Here is an 18,968-nt window from a genome sequence, read left to right as displayed (position 1 = left end):
TATCAGCGTTGGGGGGGAAAAAAGCATAATCGGTCGACCTCTGGTCAAGACCCTGGTGAGAACGACGAGCATGCAGATGAGCTTCCCTGAGTTTCTGACAGTTTGTGTAGAAATTCTTAAGTTGGGAAAACCCACAGTTTAATCAGCTGTCAGGTTTCTGGATATTGGTTGGTCTCAGATGAACCCGCAGGTGAAGAAGCCAGATGTGGAGGTCACGGGCTGGTGTGGTTACACGTGTCTGCAGTTGAGGCTGGGGATGTAAACAAATGAGAGAAATATGCTTTTTGTGCATATGGAACATTTCTGGGTTCTTTTATTTCAGCATATGAAAAATGGGACCAACACTTTACATGTTGCGTTTATATTTTTGTTCGGTGACGTTCTACAGACGCTACTGAGTATTCCCTACAATACTTTTACTCTGGTACCCAGAATAGTTTTTGCTCTATAAGCCAACATGTATTCCACCGATTCTAGTCGATTGCCAAACATTTCTGTAAAGAAAACAACCTTGCATGTTGTGTTTTATATTTTTGTTCAGTATATTTTGCCTGTGCACATACAGTGAGGGGGGGGAAAGTATTTGATCCCCTGCTGATTTTGTACGTTTGCCCACTGACAAAGAAATGATCAGTCTATAATTTTAATGGTAGGTTTATTTGAACAGTGAGAGACAGAATAACAACAAAAAAATCCAGAAAAACATGTCAAAAAGCACGTCAAAAATGTTATAAATTGATTTGCATTTTAATGAGGGAAATAAGTATTAGACCCCTTCTCAATCAGAAAGATTTCTGGCTCCCAGGTGTCTTTTATACAGGTAACGAGCTGAGATTAGGAGCACACTCTTAAAGGGAGTGCTCCTAATCTCAGTTTGTTACCTGTATAAAAGACAAATGTCCACATAAGCAATCAATCAACCAGATTCCAAACTCTCCACCATGGCCAAGACCAAAGAGCTCTTCAAGGATGTCAGGGACAAGATTGTAGACCTACACAAGGCTGGAATGGGCTACAAGACCATCGCCAAGCAGCTTGGTGAGAAGGTGACAACAGTTGGTGCGATTATTCGCAAATGGAAGAAACACAAAAGAGCTGTCAATCTCCCTCGGCCTGGGGCTCCATGCAAGATCTCACCTCGTGGGGAACGGTGAGGAATCAGCCCAGAACTACACGGGAGGATCTTGTCAATGATCTCAAGGCAGCTGGGACCATAGTCGCCAAGAAAACAATTGGTAACACACTACGCCATGAAGGACTGAAATCCTGCAGCGCCCGCAAGGTCCCCCTGCTCAAGAAAGCACATATACATGCCCGTCTGAAGTTTGCCAATGAACATCTGAAGGATTCAGAGGACAACTGGGTGAAAGTGTTGTGGTCAGATGAGACCAAAATGGAGCTCTTTGGCATCAACTCCACTCGCTGTGTTTGGAGGAGGAGGATTGCTGCCAATGACCCCAAGAACACTACCCCCACCGTCAAACATAGAGGTGGAAACATTATGCTTTGTGGGTGTTTTTATGCCAAGGGGACAGGACAACTTCACCGCATCAAAGGGACGTTGATGTTAAATCTTGGGTGAGAACCTCCTTCCCTCAGCCAGGGCATTGAAAATGGATCGTCGATGGGTATTCCAGCATGACAACGACCCAAAACACACGGCCAAGGCAACAAAGGAGTGGCTCAAGAAGAAGCACATTAAGGTCCTGGAGTGGCCTAGCCAGTCTCCAGACCTTAATCCCATAGAAAATCTGTGGAGGGAGCTGAAGGTTCGAGTTGCCAAATGTCAGCCTCAACCTTAATGACTTGGAGAAGATCTGCAAAGAGGAGTGGGACAAAATCCCTCCTGAGATGTGTGCAAACCTGGTGGCCAACTACAAGAAATGTCTGACCTCTGATTGCCAACAGGGGGTTTTCCACCAAGTACTACTGTAATTTCCGGACTATTGAGCGCACCCACTGAATTAAATAAATATATTTTGAACATAAATAAGCCGCACATGTCTATAAGCCGCAGGTGCCTACCGGTACATTGAAACAAATGAACTTTGCACAGGCTTTAACGAAACACGGCTTGTAACAAAAAAGAAAAATTTAGCAGTAAACAGTAGCCTACCAACAAAGTCATTGCTCCAGACCAAGCTCCCGTGCAGCAGCTCTATTTCCTTTCCCAACAGCCAGATCAATCGCCTTCAACTTGAAAGCTGCATCATATGCATTTCTCCGTGTCTTTGCCATGATGAGGGTGACAAAATGACTACCGTAATCAGAATGATGGGAAGTTTGAGCGCGCTCGATTTAATCTAAACAGTAAACAAAAAAGTTGTTTGACCTTAACCCATTCGTCAATTTCATTGGTCTAATGAAAGCTTCATGCCGCCAAAAAACTGAGCACGTCACAGAATGTGTTTTTTATTTTATTATTATAAAAAAAAAATTGAAAGCGGGAAAATCCATATATTAGCCGCGTCATTGTTTAAGCCGCGAGGTTCAAAGCGTGGGAAAAAAGTAGCGGCTTATAGTCCGGAAATTACGGTAAGTCATGTTTTGCAGAGGGGTCAAATACTTATTTCCCTCATTAAAATGCAAATCATTTTATAACATTTTTGATATGCGTTTTTCTGGATTTTTTTGTTGTTGTTATTCTGTCTCTCACTGTTCAAATAAACCTACCATTAAAATTATAGACTGATCATTTCTATGTCAGTGGGAAAACGTACAAAATCAGCAGGGGATCAAATACTTTTTTCCCTCACTGCATATTACAGGCATTTGTTGGTTGGATCACCTCTCCTGAGTCACCGGAGGAGCGCGTGCTGTAGAATTCATTGAGGCCAGCAGGTCAAACGAACGACTAAAATTAACAAGTCACTCAGAAATACAAACCATGACTCTCGAGTCAGTAGAAAGAGTAGTTAAAAAAGAACGAATCCTTCACAAACTACACGTCACTAGTGTCATGTCTTTTGTGTGTGTGTGTGTGTGTGTGTGTCAGAGTAGTTAGTGTGTGGCTCATCTGAGTTGTAAGTGTGGGTAGTGTGTGGTTTTGTGATGTCATGGTTACCGGAGTAGTTTTCGACGAGGCTGTCATGAAAGCGCTTTGGTAGAGTATGGGTGTAGTGTGGCTGGCACACCCTTACTATACTCTCCAACAAAGTTTGTGTTAGTCAGGAGAATTCTCACTCACTCTTACTCTCACCCTCCTCTCTCTAGGAGATGTTGGGGCCCAGGCCCTGTTCTCAGTTCCGCGGCGGCCTGGCTTTGGCACCATGGGGAAGCCTATCAAGCTTCTGGCCAATTGCTTCCAGGTGGATATCCCCAAGATGGACATCTACCTCTATGAAGTAGACATCAATCCCGAGAAGTGCCCGCGTCGCGTCAACAGGTATACAAGCTGCGCTTGATCAAACCCACAGACCTATCATATGTGTGAACATTCTCAAAACAACACAAACTGGCTGCAGATCTTTCATGTGATCACATGAACTGTACTCAGCATCACTTTACCCACATTAAAGACCAGGGTTATGGATCAGTGCTGGAGTGTCGATATATTTGTCTCTCCCTATAGGGAGGTGGTGGACTCCATGGTGAAGCACTTCAAGGTGACCATCTTTGGGGACCGAAGGCCAGTCTACGATGGGAAGAGGAGCCTCTACACAGCCAACCCCCTACCGGTCGCCACAGCAGGGGTGAGATACGCGCGCGCACACACACACACAATAACATTTGTAGTGTAATTTACCATATTGAATGTCAGATGGGTGTTCTGGTGATTCATTGAGTTGCCATAGAAGTTCAAGCTATCTATATTCTCCTCAGGTGGATCTGGATGTCACCCTGCCAGGGGAGGGGGGTAAGGATCGCCCCTTCAAAGTGTCCATCAGGTTTGTGTCGCTAGTCAGCTGGCACCTGCTGCACGAGGTCCTGACAGGGCGCACCATGCCTGAGCCCTTGGAGCTGGACAAGCCCATCAGCACCAACCCTGTCCACGCTGTGGACGTGGTGCTGCGACACCTGCCCTCCATGAAGTGAGTCACTGCCGCCCTACTGGACAGCAGTGGCATTACAGATTTCTCTTTATGTATGGGCCTAGGACTGTTCATGTACTATAGAACTGCTGTCAGAAGCTCTTTGCTGTGTTTTTCCAGATGTGGAACAAGCTATTCTGTTGGTTGTGTAATTTAAGAGTGTGTATTTATCAACACTCATAGTCCAGAATATAGTAGTAGTTTATAGTATAGATTCTTTCAAAAAAGATATACAACCTAATGAAGCTATGTCTTGAATAAAACATGAGTAGACTAATTCAATACATTTTCTGGCTGTGAAAGGTGACCCTCTCTTTCTTCTCCCTAGGTATACCCCAGTGGGGCGCTCATTCTTCTCCTCCCCTGAGGGTTACGACCATCCCCTGGGCGGGGGCAGGGAGGTGTGGTTCGGCTTCCACCAGTCGGTGCGGCCCGCCATGTGGAAGATGATGCTTAACATTGACGGTGAGGGCCTTTTCCCTTGACTGTAAGGAACATGGACAATAATAACGTATTCTTCACTGGTGGCAGGGACTTGTTTCTTTCCATGTTGTCTGGATGACAATGATGTAGCATCTCAGTCAGTCTCTGTCTGTGTTTAGTTGCATTTTGTTTAGTCAGTCATGTCTTTGATTGGAATTTACATATTCTAACTCTTGCTATTTGAATTTGGTTGTTGACTATCATAACATGGATCTTAAGCCGCATTCAAATACCTTATTTTAATTTGACCACTTCTCCTCTGTAGTATCGGCCACGGCTTTCTACAAGGCCCAGCCGGTGATCCAGTTCATGTGTGAGGTCCTGGACATCCATAACATAGACGAGCAGCCCCGGCCCCTCACCGACTCCCACAGGGTAAAGTTCACCAAAGAGATCAAAGGTATGCAGAGTGACGTCACCACCACCACCCCAGGCACAACAATGCTAACTAACACTTTAATGGAACACATTGCTAGATTCCTTGCATCACTATTGAAATCCAGGGCTAATGTTTTTGTCATAACTTTGTTTTGGTTGTAGGGATATTGGTATTGTGATAGTTCACTCATTCCTTTCTGTATTGCTGAATCCTTTTTTACTGAACAAAAATATAAGCTCAACAATTGAAATAAATTCATTAGACCCTAATCTATGGATTTCACATGAATGGGCAGTCATGTGAAATACATAGATTAGGGCCATAATTAATTTTGAATGAATAGTTCTTCTCAAACATATGCACCTCCTCCGTGCTTTGCTGTGTCCAGGTCTGAAGGTGGAAGTGACCCACTGCGGGACGATGCGGAGGAAGTACAGAGTGTGTAACGTGACCCGCCGCCCTGCCAGCCACCAGACGTGAGTACCTATACACAGAGAGACAGGGATATGTGTAGTTTGGCGGCAAGCAGACCAGAAGTTAAGAACGTTGGCCCGGTAACCAAATCCCCAAGCCAACTAGGTGAAAAATCTGTCGATATGCCCTTAAGCAAGGCACTTAACCCTGATTGCTCCTCTAAGTTGCTCTGGATAAAATTTCAAATATCACAATGTAGGGTAACTGACACAGCCTGGACCGAAGCCTTGAATTGCCTCTAAATTGGACTAATGGGCAGCTTCCTGGATACAGAGATATATATTTTTATTTTTTATTTAACCAGGTAGGCCAATTGAGAACAAGTTCTCATTTACAACTGCGACCTGGCCAAGATGAAGCTAAGCAGTGCAACAAAATCAACAGCAGAGTTACACATGGAATAAACAAACGTACAGTCAATAACACAATAGAAAAATCTATGTACAGTGTGTGCAAATGTAGTAAGATTAGGGAGGTAAGGCAATAAATAGGCCATAGTGGTGAAATAATTACAATTTAGCATTAACACTGGAGTGATAGATGTGCAGATGATGATGTGCAAGTGGGGATACTGGGGTGCAAAAGAGCAAAAATAAATAACAATATGGGGATGAGGTAAGTTGGTGGGCTATTTACAGATGGGCTATGTACAGGTGCAGTGATCGGTAAGCTGCTCTGACAGCTGATGCTTAAAGTTAGTGAGGGAGATATGTCTTCAGCTTCAGTGATTTTTGCAATTCGTTCCAGTCATTGGCAGCAGAGAACTGGAAGGAAAGGCGACCAAAGGAAATGTTGGCTTTGGGGATGAACAGTGAAATATACCTGCTGGAGCGTGTGCTACGGGTGGGTGTTGCTATGGTGACCAGTGAGCAGAGATAAGGCGGGGCTTTACCTAGCAAAGACTTATAGATGACCTGGAGCTAGTGGGTTCGGCGACAAATATGAAGCGAGGGCCAGCCAACGAGAGCATACAGGTCGCAGTGGTGGGTAGTATATGGAGCTTTGGTGACAGAACGGATGGCACTGTGATAGACTACATCCAATTTGCTGAGTAGAGTATTGGAGGCTATTTTGTAAATGACATCGCCGAAGTCGAGGATCGGTAGGATGGTCAGTTTTACGAGGGTATGTTTGGCAGCATGAGTGAAGGATGCTTTGTTGCAAATAGGAAGCTGATTCTAGATATCATTTTTTATTGGAGATGCTTAATGTGAGTCTGGAAGGAGAGTTTACAGTCTAACCAGACACCTAGGTATTTGTAGTTGTCCACACATTCTAAGTCGGAACCGTCCAGAGTAGTGATGCTAGTCGGGCAGGCGGGTGCGGGCAGCGATCGGTTGAAGAGCATCCATTTAGTTTGAATAGCATTTAAGAGCAGTTGGATGCCACGGAAGGAGTGTTGTATGGCATTGAAGCTTGTTTGGAGGTTTGTTCACACGGTGTCCAAAGAAGGGCCAGATGTATACAGAATGGTGTCGTCTGCATAGAAGTGGATTAGAGAATCATCAGCAGCAAGAGCGACATCATTGATATATACAGAGAAAAGAGTCAGCCCGAGAATTGAACCCTGTGGCACCCCCATAGACTGCCAGAGGTCCGGACAACAGGCCCTCCGATTTGGCACACTGAACTCTGAGAAGTAGGTGGTGAACCAGGCGAGGAAGTCATTTGAGAAACCAAGGCTATTGAGTCTGCCGATAAGAATGCGGTGATTGACAGAGTCGAAAGCCTCGGCCAGGTTGACGAATACGGCTGCACAGTACTGTCTTTTATCGATGGCGGTTATGATATTGTTTAGGACCTTGAGCGTTGCTGAGGTGCACCCATGACCAGCTCAGAAACCAGATTGCATAGCAGAGAAGGTACGGTGGGATTCGAAATGGTCGGTGATCTGTTTGTTAACTTGGATTTTGAAGATTTTAGAAAGGCAGGGCAGGATGGATATAGGTCTATAACAGTTTGGGTCTAGAGTGTCTCCCCCTTTGAAGAGGGGGATGACCGAGGCAGCTTTCCAATCTTTAGGGATCTCAGAAGATACGAAAGAGGGGTTGAACAGGCTAGTAATGGGGATTGCAACAATTGTGGCAGATAATTTTAGAGTGTCCAGATTGTCTAGCCCAGCTGATTTGTAGGGGTCCAGATTTTGCAGCTCTTTCAGAACATCAGCTATCTGGATTTGGGTGAAGGAGACGTGGGGGGGCTCTGGCAAGATGCTGCGGGGGTTGCAAAGCTGTTGGCCGGGGTAGGGGAAGCCAGGTGGAAAGCATGGCCAGCCGTAGAAAAATGCTTATTGAAATTCTCGATTATCGTAGATTTTATCGGTGGTGACAGTGTTTCCTAGCCTCAGTTCAGTGGGCAGCTGGGAGGAGGTGTTCTTATTCTCCATGGACTTTAGTGTCCCAAAAACTTTTTGGCGTTTGCTACAGGATGCAAATTTCTGTTTGAAAAAGCTAGCCTTTGCTTTCCTAACTGACTGTGTATATTGGTTCCTAACTTCCCTGAAAAGTTGCATATCGCGGGGCCTATTCAATGCTAATGCAGTACGCCACAAGATGTTTTTGTGCTGGTCAAGGACAGTCGAGTGAACCAAGGGCTATATCTGTTCTTAGTTCTACATTTTTTGAATGGGGCATGCTTATTTAAGATGGGGAGGAAAGCACTTTTAAAGAATAACCACTGACGGGATGAGGTTGGTATGGGGGCAATCAATTCACATATGGGCAGAGTGTGGTCTATAGCGAGCGGCAACGGTGAGAGACTTGTTTCTGGAAAGGTGGATTTTTTAAAGTAGAAGCTCGAACTGTTTGGGCACAGACCAGGATAGTATGACACAACTCTGCAGGCTATCTCTGCAGTAGATTGCAACTCCACCCCCTTTGGCAGTTCTATCTTGACGGAAAATGTTGTCGTTGGAGATGGAAATTTCAGAATTGTTGGTGGCCTTCCTAAGCCAGGATTCAGACACGGCTAGGATATCAGGGTTGGCGGAGTGTGTTAAAGCAGTGAATAAAACAAAGTTAGGGAGGAGGCTTCTGACGTTAACATGCATGAAACCAAGGCTTTTACGGTTACAGAAGTCAACAAATGAGAGCGCCTGGGAAATAGGTGTGGTACTGGGGGCTACAGGGCCTGGATTAACCTCTACATCACCAGAGTAGGATAAGGGTACGGCTAAGGGCTATAAGATCTGGTCGTCTAGTGCGCTGGAGCAGATTTCTGGGCATGGTAGAATGGATTCAGGGCATAATGTACAGACAATGGTATAGTAGGATGTGTGTACAGTGGAGGTAAACCTAGGCGTTGAGTGACGATGAGAGAGATTGCATTTCTGGAGGCGCCAGGTGAGGTCTCCACGTGTGGGGGGTGGGACAAAAGAGCTATCTAAGGCGTTTTGATCGGGACTGGGGGCAGTGAAATAAAACAATAAGTACTAACCAAGACAGCAGTAGACAAGGCATATTGACATTAGAGAGAGGCATAGAGCAGTCACGGGTGTTGATCGGGAGAGGTAAGACAACAACTGGTAAATGGCGATGAATGGGCAGAGAGGGTCAGTTAGGTACATACAGGACCTGAGTTCGAGGCTGGGGCCGACAGATAAACAGAGGCCTGCTGAACTATTCACTAACGCAGTACATCAGCTGTGTAGCCGAGTGATGATAGGGTCCAATGAGCAGCAATAGGTGAGTCAGGGAGCCGTTCGGTAGTTGCTACTACGCCAGGCGAGCGGGAAACAACGGCGTTCAGAAAGCTAGCGGACCAGGGCTAGCGGATGGGTCTTCGGCGACATCGCAACGGAAAAGCCTGTTGAAACCACATCGGACGATTACGTCGGCAGACCAGTCGTGATGGATTAAGTCTAAAAAGCAAGCTCAATGGAGAATCTCCATTGAATATGCTTTTTGATCAAGGACTTCTCTTAATCTGTGTCCCGAGAAACCACCCCTAAGAGTTGAACATGAACACTAGATGAGCACAAAGACCCAAAACTCCATGTTTCTCCTCTCTGAACCCCCAGGTTCCCCCTGCAGCTGGAGAATGGTCAGACAGTGGAGCGCACGGTGGCCCAGTACTTCAGAGAGAAGTACAGCTTGCAGCTGAAGTACCCCCACCTCCCCTGCCTCCAGGTGGGCCAGGAGCAGAAACACACCTACCTGCCCCTGGAGGTGAGTACCAATAATACTATTGCCATTGGCTCTTTGTAGAGCCTTGAGTTATTGTCTTTCCTGGTCAGATCATCTGCTCAGGATAAACTCAGGGCCCTAAGCATAAAACTCTACCAATACAGCTCTCTACTGTATTAAATTACTTGAACTCACATTCCTATGTCTCCTTGCAGGTGTGCAACATAGTAGCTGGCCAGCGCTGTATTAAAAAACTCACTGATAACCAGACGTCCACCATGATCAAAGCCACGGCCCGCTCTGCCCCAGACAGACAGGAGGAGATCAGCAGGCTGGTGAGTACTGTCTATAGCGCCCTCCAATGACTGGGAGGTATTACAACTATTGAGTGACATGTCTATATAGTTAATCATACTAATTGATTGCATTGATATACTGCTTTTCCAGATGCTCAAAGCGCTTACATACTGTAGTAAGTCTGGAAACTCGCCTCATCCACCACCAAACTAATGATTTCCTGTTTTCCCTCTATCCTCTATCATTCCCCTCTCTGTGTCCAGGTGCGGAGTGCGAACTATGAGGTGGACCCGTTCGTCCAGGAGTTCCAGTTCCGCGTGCGTGACGAGATGGCGCAGGTGACGGGCCGTGTGCTGCCAGCCCCCGGGCTGCAGTACGGCGGCAGGGTGAGCTCGGAACACTTCATGGTATCTACCCTTTAAATCATCCTTCATCTGCATGTCTCTGTGCATGTCTGTGATTTAGCTTCACCATCTCTTTCTTGCCCCTGGTTCTTTCACTTTTGTCGCTTTTGACAAACTGTCAACTTCTACCACCATTTCACCCACCTCTGTTTTTCCCTCTTTTTCTTTTCTTCTACTTTTCTTGTGTGAAGGCTATGACAAATGGCATGACAGTGTTTTTAGATACATTAAATGATACTCTCCCCCCTTCTGTGTGTGTCAGCCCCAGCAGGTGAACCCTGTGGTGTCTTTGCAGAACCGCACGGTGGCCACGCCCAGCCACGGCGTGTGGGACATGAGGGGCAAACAGTTCCACACCGGGGTGGAGATCAAGATGTGGGCAATCGCCTGCTTCGCCACGCAGAGGCAGTGTCGCGAGGAGATCCTCAAGTGAGTGCTGTCTGTCTCATACATGCAGACATATACTGTACATCATAAACACACACAGACAGAGAGGTCTCTGTTTCAACAGTTAACTACTCAGTACAATGCAATAACATAATATACATACAAATATTATTATCATATCTGTTATTTCACATTTATTACACTGAACAAAAGTATAAACGCAACCTGTAACAATTTCAAAGATTTTACTGAGTTACATATAGTTCATATAAGGAAATCAGTCAATTGAAATAAATAAATTAGGCCCTAATCTATGGATTTCACATGACTCGGAGTACAGATATGCATTTGTTGGTAACAAATACCTTAAAAAAAAAAAAAAAAAAAAGGTAGGGGCTTGGATCAGAACACCAGTCTGTATCTGGTGTGAGCACCATTTGCCTCGTGCAGCGTGACACCTCTCTTTTGCATGGAGTTGATCAGGCTGTTGATTGTGGCCTGTGGAAGGTTGTCCCACTCTTCAATGGCTGTGAGGAGTTGCTGGATATTGGCGGGAACTGGAACACGCTGTCGTACACGTCACCTCATGCTGAAACATGAGGTGATGGTGGGGGATGAATGGCACGACAATGGGCCTCAGGATTACGTCACGGTATCTCTGCATTCAAATTGCCAACAATAGAATGCAATTGTGTTCGTTGTCCGTAGCCTATGGCTGCACATACCAGCACTCAGATAAGCTTCGCTGAGAATTTTGGTTGTGCAAACCCACAGTTTTATCAGCTGTCTGGGTGGCTGGTCTCAGACAATCCAGCAGGGGAAGAACCTGGATGTGCAGGTCCTGGACTTGCGTGTTTACAGGTGGTCTGCGGTTGTGAGGCTGGTTGGACTTACTGCCAAATTCTCTAAAACAACGTTGGAGGCAGTTTATGGTAGATAAATGCACATTCAATTCTCTGGCAACAGCTCTGGTGTACATTCCTGCAGTCAGCATGCCAATTGCACACTCCCTCAGGACTTGAGACATCTGTGACATTGTGTTTGACAAAACTGCACATTTTACAGTGGCCTGTTTTTAATCAGCTTCTTGATGTGCCACACCTGTCAAGTGAATGGATTATCTTGGCGAAGGAGAAATACATTTGTGCACAAAATTATATAGAAATAAGCTTTTTTGTGCATATGGAAAATGTCAGGGATCTTCTATATCATGTGCATGGGAAACATGGGACCAACATTTTAAATGTTGCATTTTATGTATTTTTCCAGTGATTTATTTGGGTTGGTTTCTGCCACACTTTGTCTCTGTGTGTCCGTCCATATCGTCTCTTTGGGTCTCTTCGTCCTCTCTCTCCTTCTCGTCCTCTCTCTCCTTCTCGTCCTCTCTCTCCTTCTTGTTCTCTCTCTTCTTCCCTCTGTCTCTCCAGGGGTTTCACTGACCAGCTGCGTAAGATCTCTAAGGATGCTGGGATGCCCATCCAGGGCCAGCCATGTTTCTGTAAATACGCCCAGGGATCAGACAGCGTGGAGCCCATGTTCAGGCACCTGAAGAACACCTACACTGGCCTGCAGCTCATCATCGTCATCCTACCTGGGAAGACCCCTGTCTATGGTACGGTCCCAGACTAAACACTGTTTCAAGTAGACACCCTTTGCTTTGATGACAGCTTTGCACGCTCTTGGCATTCTCTCAACCAGCTTCACCTGGAATGCTTTTCCAACAGTCTTGAAGGAGTTCCCACATGCTGAGCACTTGTTGGCTGCTTTTCCATCAATGTGGTCCAACTCATCCCAAACCATCTCAATTGGGGTGAGGTCGGGTGATTGTGGAGGCCAGGTCATCTGATGCAGCACTCTATCACTCTCCTTCGTCAAATAGCCCTTACACAGCCTGGAGGTGTATTGGGTCATTGTCCAATTGAAAAACAAATGATAGTCCCACTAAGCGCAAACCAGATGGGATAGCGTATCGCTGCAGAATGCTTTGGTAGCCATGCTGGTTAAGTGTTCCTTGAATTCCAAATAAATCAGTGTCACCAGCAAAGCACCCCCACACCTCCTCCTCTATGCTTCACAGTGTGAACCACACATGCGGGAACCACACACCTACTCTGCGTCTCACAAAGACACGGCGGTTAGAACCAAAAATCTCACATTTGGACTCATCAGTCCAAAGGACAGATTTCCACTAGTCTAATGTCCATTGCTTTCTTGGCCCAAGCAAGTCTATTCTTCTTATTGGTGTTGTTTAGTAGGGGTTTCTTTGCAGCAATTCAACCATGAAGGCCTGATTCACGCAGCCTCCTCTGAACAGTTGATGTTGAGATGTGTCTGTTACTTGAACTCTGAAGCATTTATTTGGGCTGGTTTATGTGACTGCACTTGAAGAAACTTTCAAAGTTCTTGAAACTTTCCTGAATGACTGACCTTCATGTCTTAAAGTAATGATGGACTGTCGTTTTTCTTTGCTTATTCGAGCTGTTCAAGTCCATATTATGGCAAGGTCTTTTACCAAATAGGGCTATCTTCTGTATACCACCCCTACCTTGTCACAACACAACTGATTGTCTCAAATGCATTAAGGAAAGAAATTTAAACAAATTATCAAATTATCATTACCTGTTTAATTGAAATGCATTCCAGGTGACTACCTCCTGTAGCTGGTTGAGAGAATGCCAAGAGTGTGTAAAGCTGTCATCAAGGCTAAGGGTGGCTACTTTGAAGATTCTCAAATATATAGAGTACCAGTCAAAAGTTTGGACACACCATAAACAACAGAGTAGGGCTGTCTAAGTCCTTTGTTTTGGGGTTATGCTCAGGTAAAACAATTTGGCTACCGGTAATCTATACTTCTGTATTTCAAGGGGTTTAAGATTTATTGGAATGGCTGGAATTCTGATAGACTAAAGATATAATTTAATCGTCGTATTATGTGTAGTAGTATGGGTTAGAAGAAGCCTACATAACCAACCCATAAAGTAAAATGTAACATCCATATATGGCCAGATATCTAAACTTTAACATTGATTTATCCTGCAATAGATGTCTTTCAATTGGTAACATGCATTTTTGGCTTCTTCTAATGCCTCTTCAGGGGAAAGTAACTGAATGTAATCTGATTACATTACTGAGTTTGGGTAATCCAAAAGTTACATCACTGATTACAATTTTTGACAGGTAACTAGTAACTAACAGGTTATTTAGAAAGTAACCTACCCAACCCTGTATATATAAAGTACCTGTCAAATGTTTGGACACACCTACTCATTCAAGGGTTTTTCTTTATTTGTACTATTTTCTACATTGTAGAATAATAGTGATGACATCAAAACTAGGAAATAACACATGTGGAATCATGTGGTAACCAAAAAAAGTGTTCAACAAATTCAAATATATTTTAAATTTGAGATTCTTCAAAGTAGCCACCTTGTTGACAGCTTTACACACTCTTGGCATTCTCTCAACCAGCTTCATGAGGTAGTTACCTGGAATGCATTTCAATTAACAGGTGTGCCTTGTTAATTTGTTTAAATTTCTTTCCTTCTTAATGCATTTGAGACAATCAGTTGTGTTGTGACAAGGTAGGGGTGGTATACAGAAGATAGCCCTATTTGGTAAAAGACCAAATCCATATTATGGCAAGAACAGCTCAAATAAGCAAAGAGAAAGGACAGTCCATTACTTTAAGACAAGAAGGTCAGTCAATCAGGAAAGTTTCAAGAACTTTGAAAGTTTCAAGTGCAGTCACAAAAACCATCAAGCGCTATGATGAAACTGGCTCTCATGAGGACAGCCACAGGAAAGGAAGACCCAGAGTTACCGCTGCTGCAGAGAGTTACCAGCTTCAGAAATTGCAGCCCAAATAAATGCTTCAGAGTTCATGTAACAGACACATCTCAACATCAATTTTTCAGAGGAGACTGCGTGAATCAGGCCTTCATGGTGGAATTTCTGGAAAGAAACAACTACTAAAGGACACCATTAAGAAGAAGAGAATAGTTTGGGCCAGAAACACAACCATTTGACATTAGACTGGTGGAAATCTGTCATTTGGTCTGGAGTCAAAAGACCGCCATGTCTTTGAGATGCAGAGTAGGTGAACAGATCTCCTTATGTGTGAAGCATGGAGGAGTGTGATGGTGTGGGGGTGCTTTGCTGTGATTTATTTGGAATTCAAGGCACACTTAACCAGCATGGCTACTGCAGCATTCTGCTAAGATACACCATGCCATCTGATTTGCACTTGATAGTCCCACTATCATTTGTTTTTCAACAGGACAATGACTCAAAATACACCTCCAGGCTGTGTAAGGGCTATTTGACCAAGGATAGTGATGGATTGCTGCATCAGATGACCTGGCCTCCACAATCACCCGACCTCAACCCAATTGAGATGGTTTGGGATGAGTTGGACCGCAGACTGAAGGAAAAGCAGCCAACTATCACTCTACATATGTGGCAACTCCTTCAAGACTGTTGGAAAAGTATTCTTTATGAAGCTGGTTGAGAGAATGCCAAGAGTGTTCAAAGCTGTCATCCAGGAAAATGGTGGCTACTTTGAAGATGACAAAATACATTGGCAAGAAAGTATGTGAACCCTTTGGTATTGCCTGGATTTCTGCATTAATTGGTCATCAAATTTGATCTGATCTTCATCTAAGTCACAACAATAGACAGTGTGTTTTAAATGTAATAACACACACATTATTGTATTTTTTTTGTCTATATTTAATACATAATTTTAACTATTCACAGTGTAGGTTGGGAAATGTATGTGAACCCATAGGCTAATGACTTCTCCAAAAGCTATTTGGAATCAGGAGTCCGCTAACCTGGAGTCCAATCAATGAGATGAGATTGGAGATGTTGGTTAGAGCTGCCTTGCCCTATTAAAAAACACTCACAAAATGTGGGTTTGCTATTCACAAGAAGCATTGCCTGATGTGAACCATGCCTTGAACAAAAGATCTTAGAAGACCTCAGATTACATTTTTTTGACTTGCATAAAGCTGGAAAGGGTTACAAAAGTATCTCTGAAAGCCTTGATGTTCATCAGTCCACGGTAAGACAAATTGTCTATAAAATGGAGAACGTTCCGCACTGTTGCTACTCCCTAGGAATGGCCGTCCTGCAAAGATAACTGCAAGAGCACAGCGCAGAATGCTCAGTGAGGATAAGAAGAATCCTAGAGTGTCAGCTAAAGATTTACAGAAATCTCTGGAACACACTAACATCTCTGAGTCTACAATACGTAAAACACTAAACAAGAATGGTGTTCACAGGAGAAGACACTGCTGTCCACGTCTGAAGTTTGCAAAAATACACCTGGATGTTCCACAGCACTACTGGCAAAATATTCTGTGGACAGATGAAACTACAGTTGAGTTGTTTGAAAGGAACACAACACTATGTGTTGAGGGGTAAAAGCCACAGCACACCAACATCAAAACCTCATCCTAACTGTAAAGTATGGTGGAGGGAGGATCATGGTTTGGGCTGGTTTGCTGCCTCAGGGCTGGACAGCTTGCTATCATCGACGGAATAACTTGGGAATTCATTTATCCAGACATTTTGCAGGAGAATGTTAGGCTCTGTCCACCAAAGGAAGCTCAACAGAAGTTGGGTGACGCAACAGGACAACGACCCAAAACACAGCAGTACATCAACAGCAGAATGGCTTGAACAGAAGAAAATATGCCTTCTGGAGTGGCCCAGTCAGAGTCCTGACCTCAACCCGATTGAGATGCTGTGGCATTACCTCGAGAGCGGTTCACACCAGACATCCTAAGAATATTGGTGAGCTGAAACAGTTTTGTATAGAGGAATGGTCCAAAATTTCTCCTGACCGTTGTGCAGGTCTGATCCACAACTACAGAAAATGTTTGGTTGGTTGAGGTTATTGCTGCCAAAGGAGGTTCAACCTGTTATTAAATCCAAGGGTTCACATACTTTTTCCACCCTGCACTGTGAATATTTACACGGTGTGTTCAATAAAGACATGAAAACGTGTTATTAGTATATGCAGACTGTGTTTGTCTATTGTTGTGACCTAGATGAAGTTCAGATCAAATTGTATGACCAATTTATGCAGAAATACAGGTATTTCCAAAGGGTTCACATACTTTTTCTTGCTACTGTATAAAATATATTTGTATTTAACACTTTTTTTTGGTTATACATGATTCCATATGTGTTATTTCATAGTTTTGATGTCTTCACTATTATTCTACAATGTAGAAATAAAGAAAAAACCTTGAATAAGTAGATTTTCCAAACTTTTGACTGGTACTGTCTATACACAGTGCATTTGGAAAGTATTCAAACCCCTTGACTTTTTCCACATTTGGTTATGTTACAGCCTTATTCTAAAATGGATTAAATTGTATTTTTCCCCTCATCAATCAACACAAAAATACCCTATCATGACAAAGCAAAATAAGGTTTTTAGAAATTGTTACAAATATTACATTTACATAAGTATTCAGACACTTTACTCAGTACTTTGTTGAAGCACCTTTGGCAACGATTACAGCCTCGAGTCTTCATGGGTATGACGCTACAAGCTTGGCACACCTGTATTTGGGGAGTTTCTCCCATTGTTCTCTGCAGATCCTCTCTAGCTCTGTCAGGTTGGATGGGGAGCGTTGCTGCACAGTTATTTTCAGGTCTCTCCAGAGATGTTTGATTGGGTTCAAGTTCGGGCTCTTGCTGGATCATTCAAGGTCATTCAGAGACTTGTCCCAAAGCCACTCCTGCGTTGTCATGGTTGTGTGCTTAGGGTCGTTTTCCGGTTGGAAGGTGAACCTTTGCCCCAGTCTGAGGTCCTGAGCACTCTGGAGCAGGTTTTCAACAAGGATCTCTCTGTACTTTGCTCTGTTCATCTTTCCCTCAATCCTGACTAGTCTCCCAGTCCCTGCCACTGAAAAACATCCCCACCACATGGATGCTGCTACCACCCTGCTTCGCCGTAGGGATGGTGCCTGGTTTCCTCCAGATGTGAAGCTTGGCATTCAGGCCTAAGAGTTCAATCTTGGTTTCATCAGACCAGGGAATCTCATTTCAAGGTCAGAGACTTGACCAAGGCCCTTCTACCCCGACTGCTCAGTTTGGCCGGGCGGCCAGCTCCAGGAAGAGTCTTGGTGGTTCCAAACGTTTCCATTTAAGATTGATGGAGGCCACTGTGTTCTTGGGGACCTTCAATGCTCCAGAAATGTTTTGGTACACTTCCCCAGATCTGTGTCTCGAAACAATCCTGTCTCGGAGCTCTACGGACAATTCCTTCGACCTCATGGCTTGGTTTTTGCTCTGAGATGCACTGTCAACTTTGGGACCTATTTATATAGACAGGTGTGTGCCTTTCCAAATCATGTCCAATCAATTGAATTTACCACAGGTGGACTGCAAGTTGTAGAAACATCTCAAGGATGATCAATGGAAACAGGATGCACCTGAGTTAAATTTTGAGTCTCACAACAAAGGGTTTTGAATACACTACCGTTCAAAAGTTTGGGGTCACTTAGAAATGTCCTTGTTTTTGAAAAACTTTTTTTTTTTTGTCCATTGATAATAACATCAGTGTAGACATTAATGTTGTAAATGACTATTGTAGCTGGAAACGGCAGATTGTTATGGAATGTCTACATAGGCATTTGGAGGCCCGTTATCAGCAACCATCACTCCTGTGTTCCAATGGCACGTTGTGTTAGCTAATCCAAGTTTATCATTTTAAAAGGCTAATTGATCATTAGAAAACCCTTTTGCAATTATGTTAGCACAGCTGAAAACTGTTGTTCTGATTTAAAGAAGCAATAAAACTGACCTTTTTTAGGCAAGTTGAATATCTGGAGCATCAACATTTGTGGGTTCGATTACTGGCTCAAAATGTCCAGAAACAAATAACATTCTTCTGAAACTCGTCAGTCTTGTTCTGAGAAATGAAGGCTATTCCATGTGAGAAATTGCCAAGAAACTGAAGATCTCGTACAACACTGTGTACTACTCCCTTCACAGAACAGCACGAACTGGCTCTAACCAGATATAAAGAGGAGTGGGAGGCCCCGTTGCACAACTGACCAAGAGGATAAGGACATTAGTGTCTAGTTTGAGAAACGGATGCCTCACAAGTCCTCAAATGGCAGCTTCATTAAATAGTACCAGCAAAACACCAGTATCAACGTCAACAGTGAAGAGGCGACTCTGGGATGCTGGCCTTCTAGGGTATGCATGTACAGCAATGGTCACCTATCATTTGGCACACTCCCCCCTCTCGTGCTAGCAACATATCAAGTGCTACCCTATTCTGCAATGCCGGTCTTATTATCGAAAATCCTTAAGTGGTTAAATTTACCAAAGATTCTAAATGATATCCTAATCGATCTAAATCATGGGA

General features: G+C 44.0%; 1 protein-coding gene across 4 annotated transcripts in view; it reads left to right on the top strand.

Moving 5' to 3' along the window:
* i2c3 (Eukaryotic translation initiation factor 2C 3) overlaps positions 1-18,968 on the top strand; it is a 54,989-nt gene that overhangs the window by 14,025 nt on the left and 21,996 nt on the right. The window contains exons 2-12 of one of the 4 annotated variants that reach the window (XM_014176829.3): positions 3,214-3,385; positions 3,572-3,692; positions 3,823-4,031; positions 4,360-4,496; positions 4,780-4,914; positions 5,282-5,369; positions 9,386-9,533; positions 9,707-9,826; positions 10,052-10,174; positions 10,455-10,621; positions 12,007-12,191. In XM_014176829.3, coding sequence (XP_014032304.1) covers positions 3,214-3,385; positions 3,572-3,692; positions 3,823-4,031; positions 4,360-4,496; positions 4,780-4,914; positions 5,282-5,369; positions 9,386-9,533; positions 9,707-9,826; positions 10,052-10,174; positions 10,455-10,621; positions 12,007-12,191 — 1,605 coding nt within the window. Of the gene's footprint in view, positions 1-3,213; positions 3,386-3,571; positions 3,693-3,822; positions 4,032-4,359; positions 4,497-4,779; positions 4,915-5,281; positions 5,370-9,385; positions 9,534-9,706; positions 9,827-10,051; positions 10,196-10,454; positions 10,969-12,006; positions 12,192-18,968 lie in introns of those variants that run through there. The other 3 variants (XM_014176830.3, XM_014176828.3, NM_001173953.1) reach the window with 3 other exon arrangements.

Source organism: Salmo salar, chromosome 27 (assembly GCF_965601325.2).
Source record: "Salmo salar chromosome 27, fSalSal1, whole genome shotgun sequence".
Lineage (NCBI taxonomy): Eukaryota > Metazoa > Chordata > Actinopteri > Salmoniformes > Salmonidae > Salmo > Salmo salar.
The sequence above is the reverse complement of the archived record's forward strand: the minus strand, read 5'-3'. Positions and strand labels throughout refer to the sequence as shown.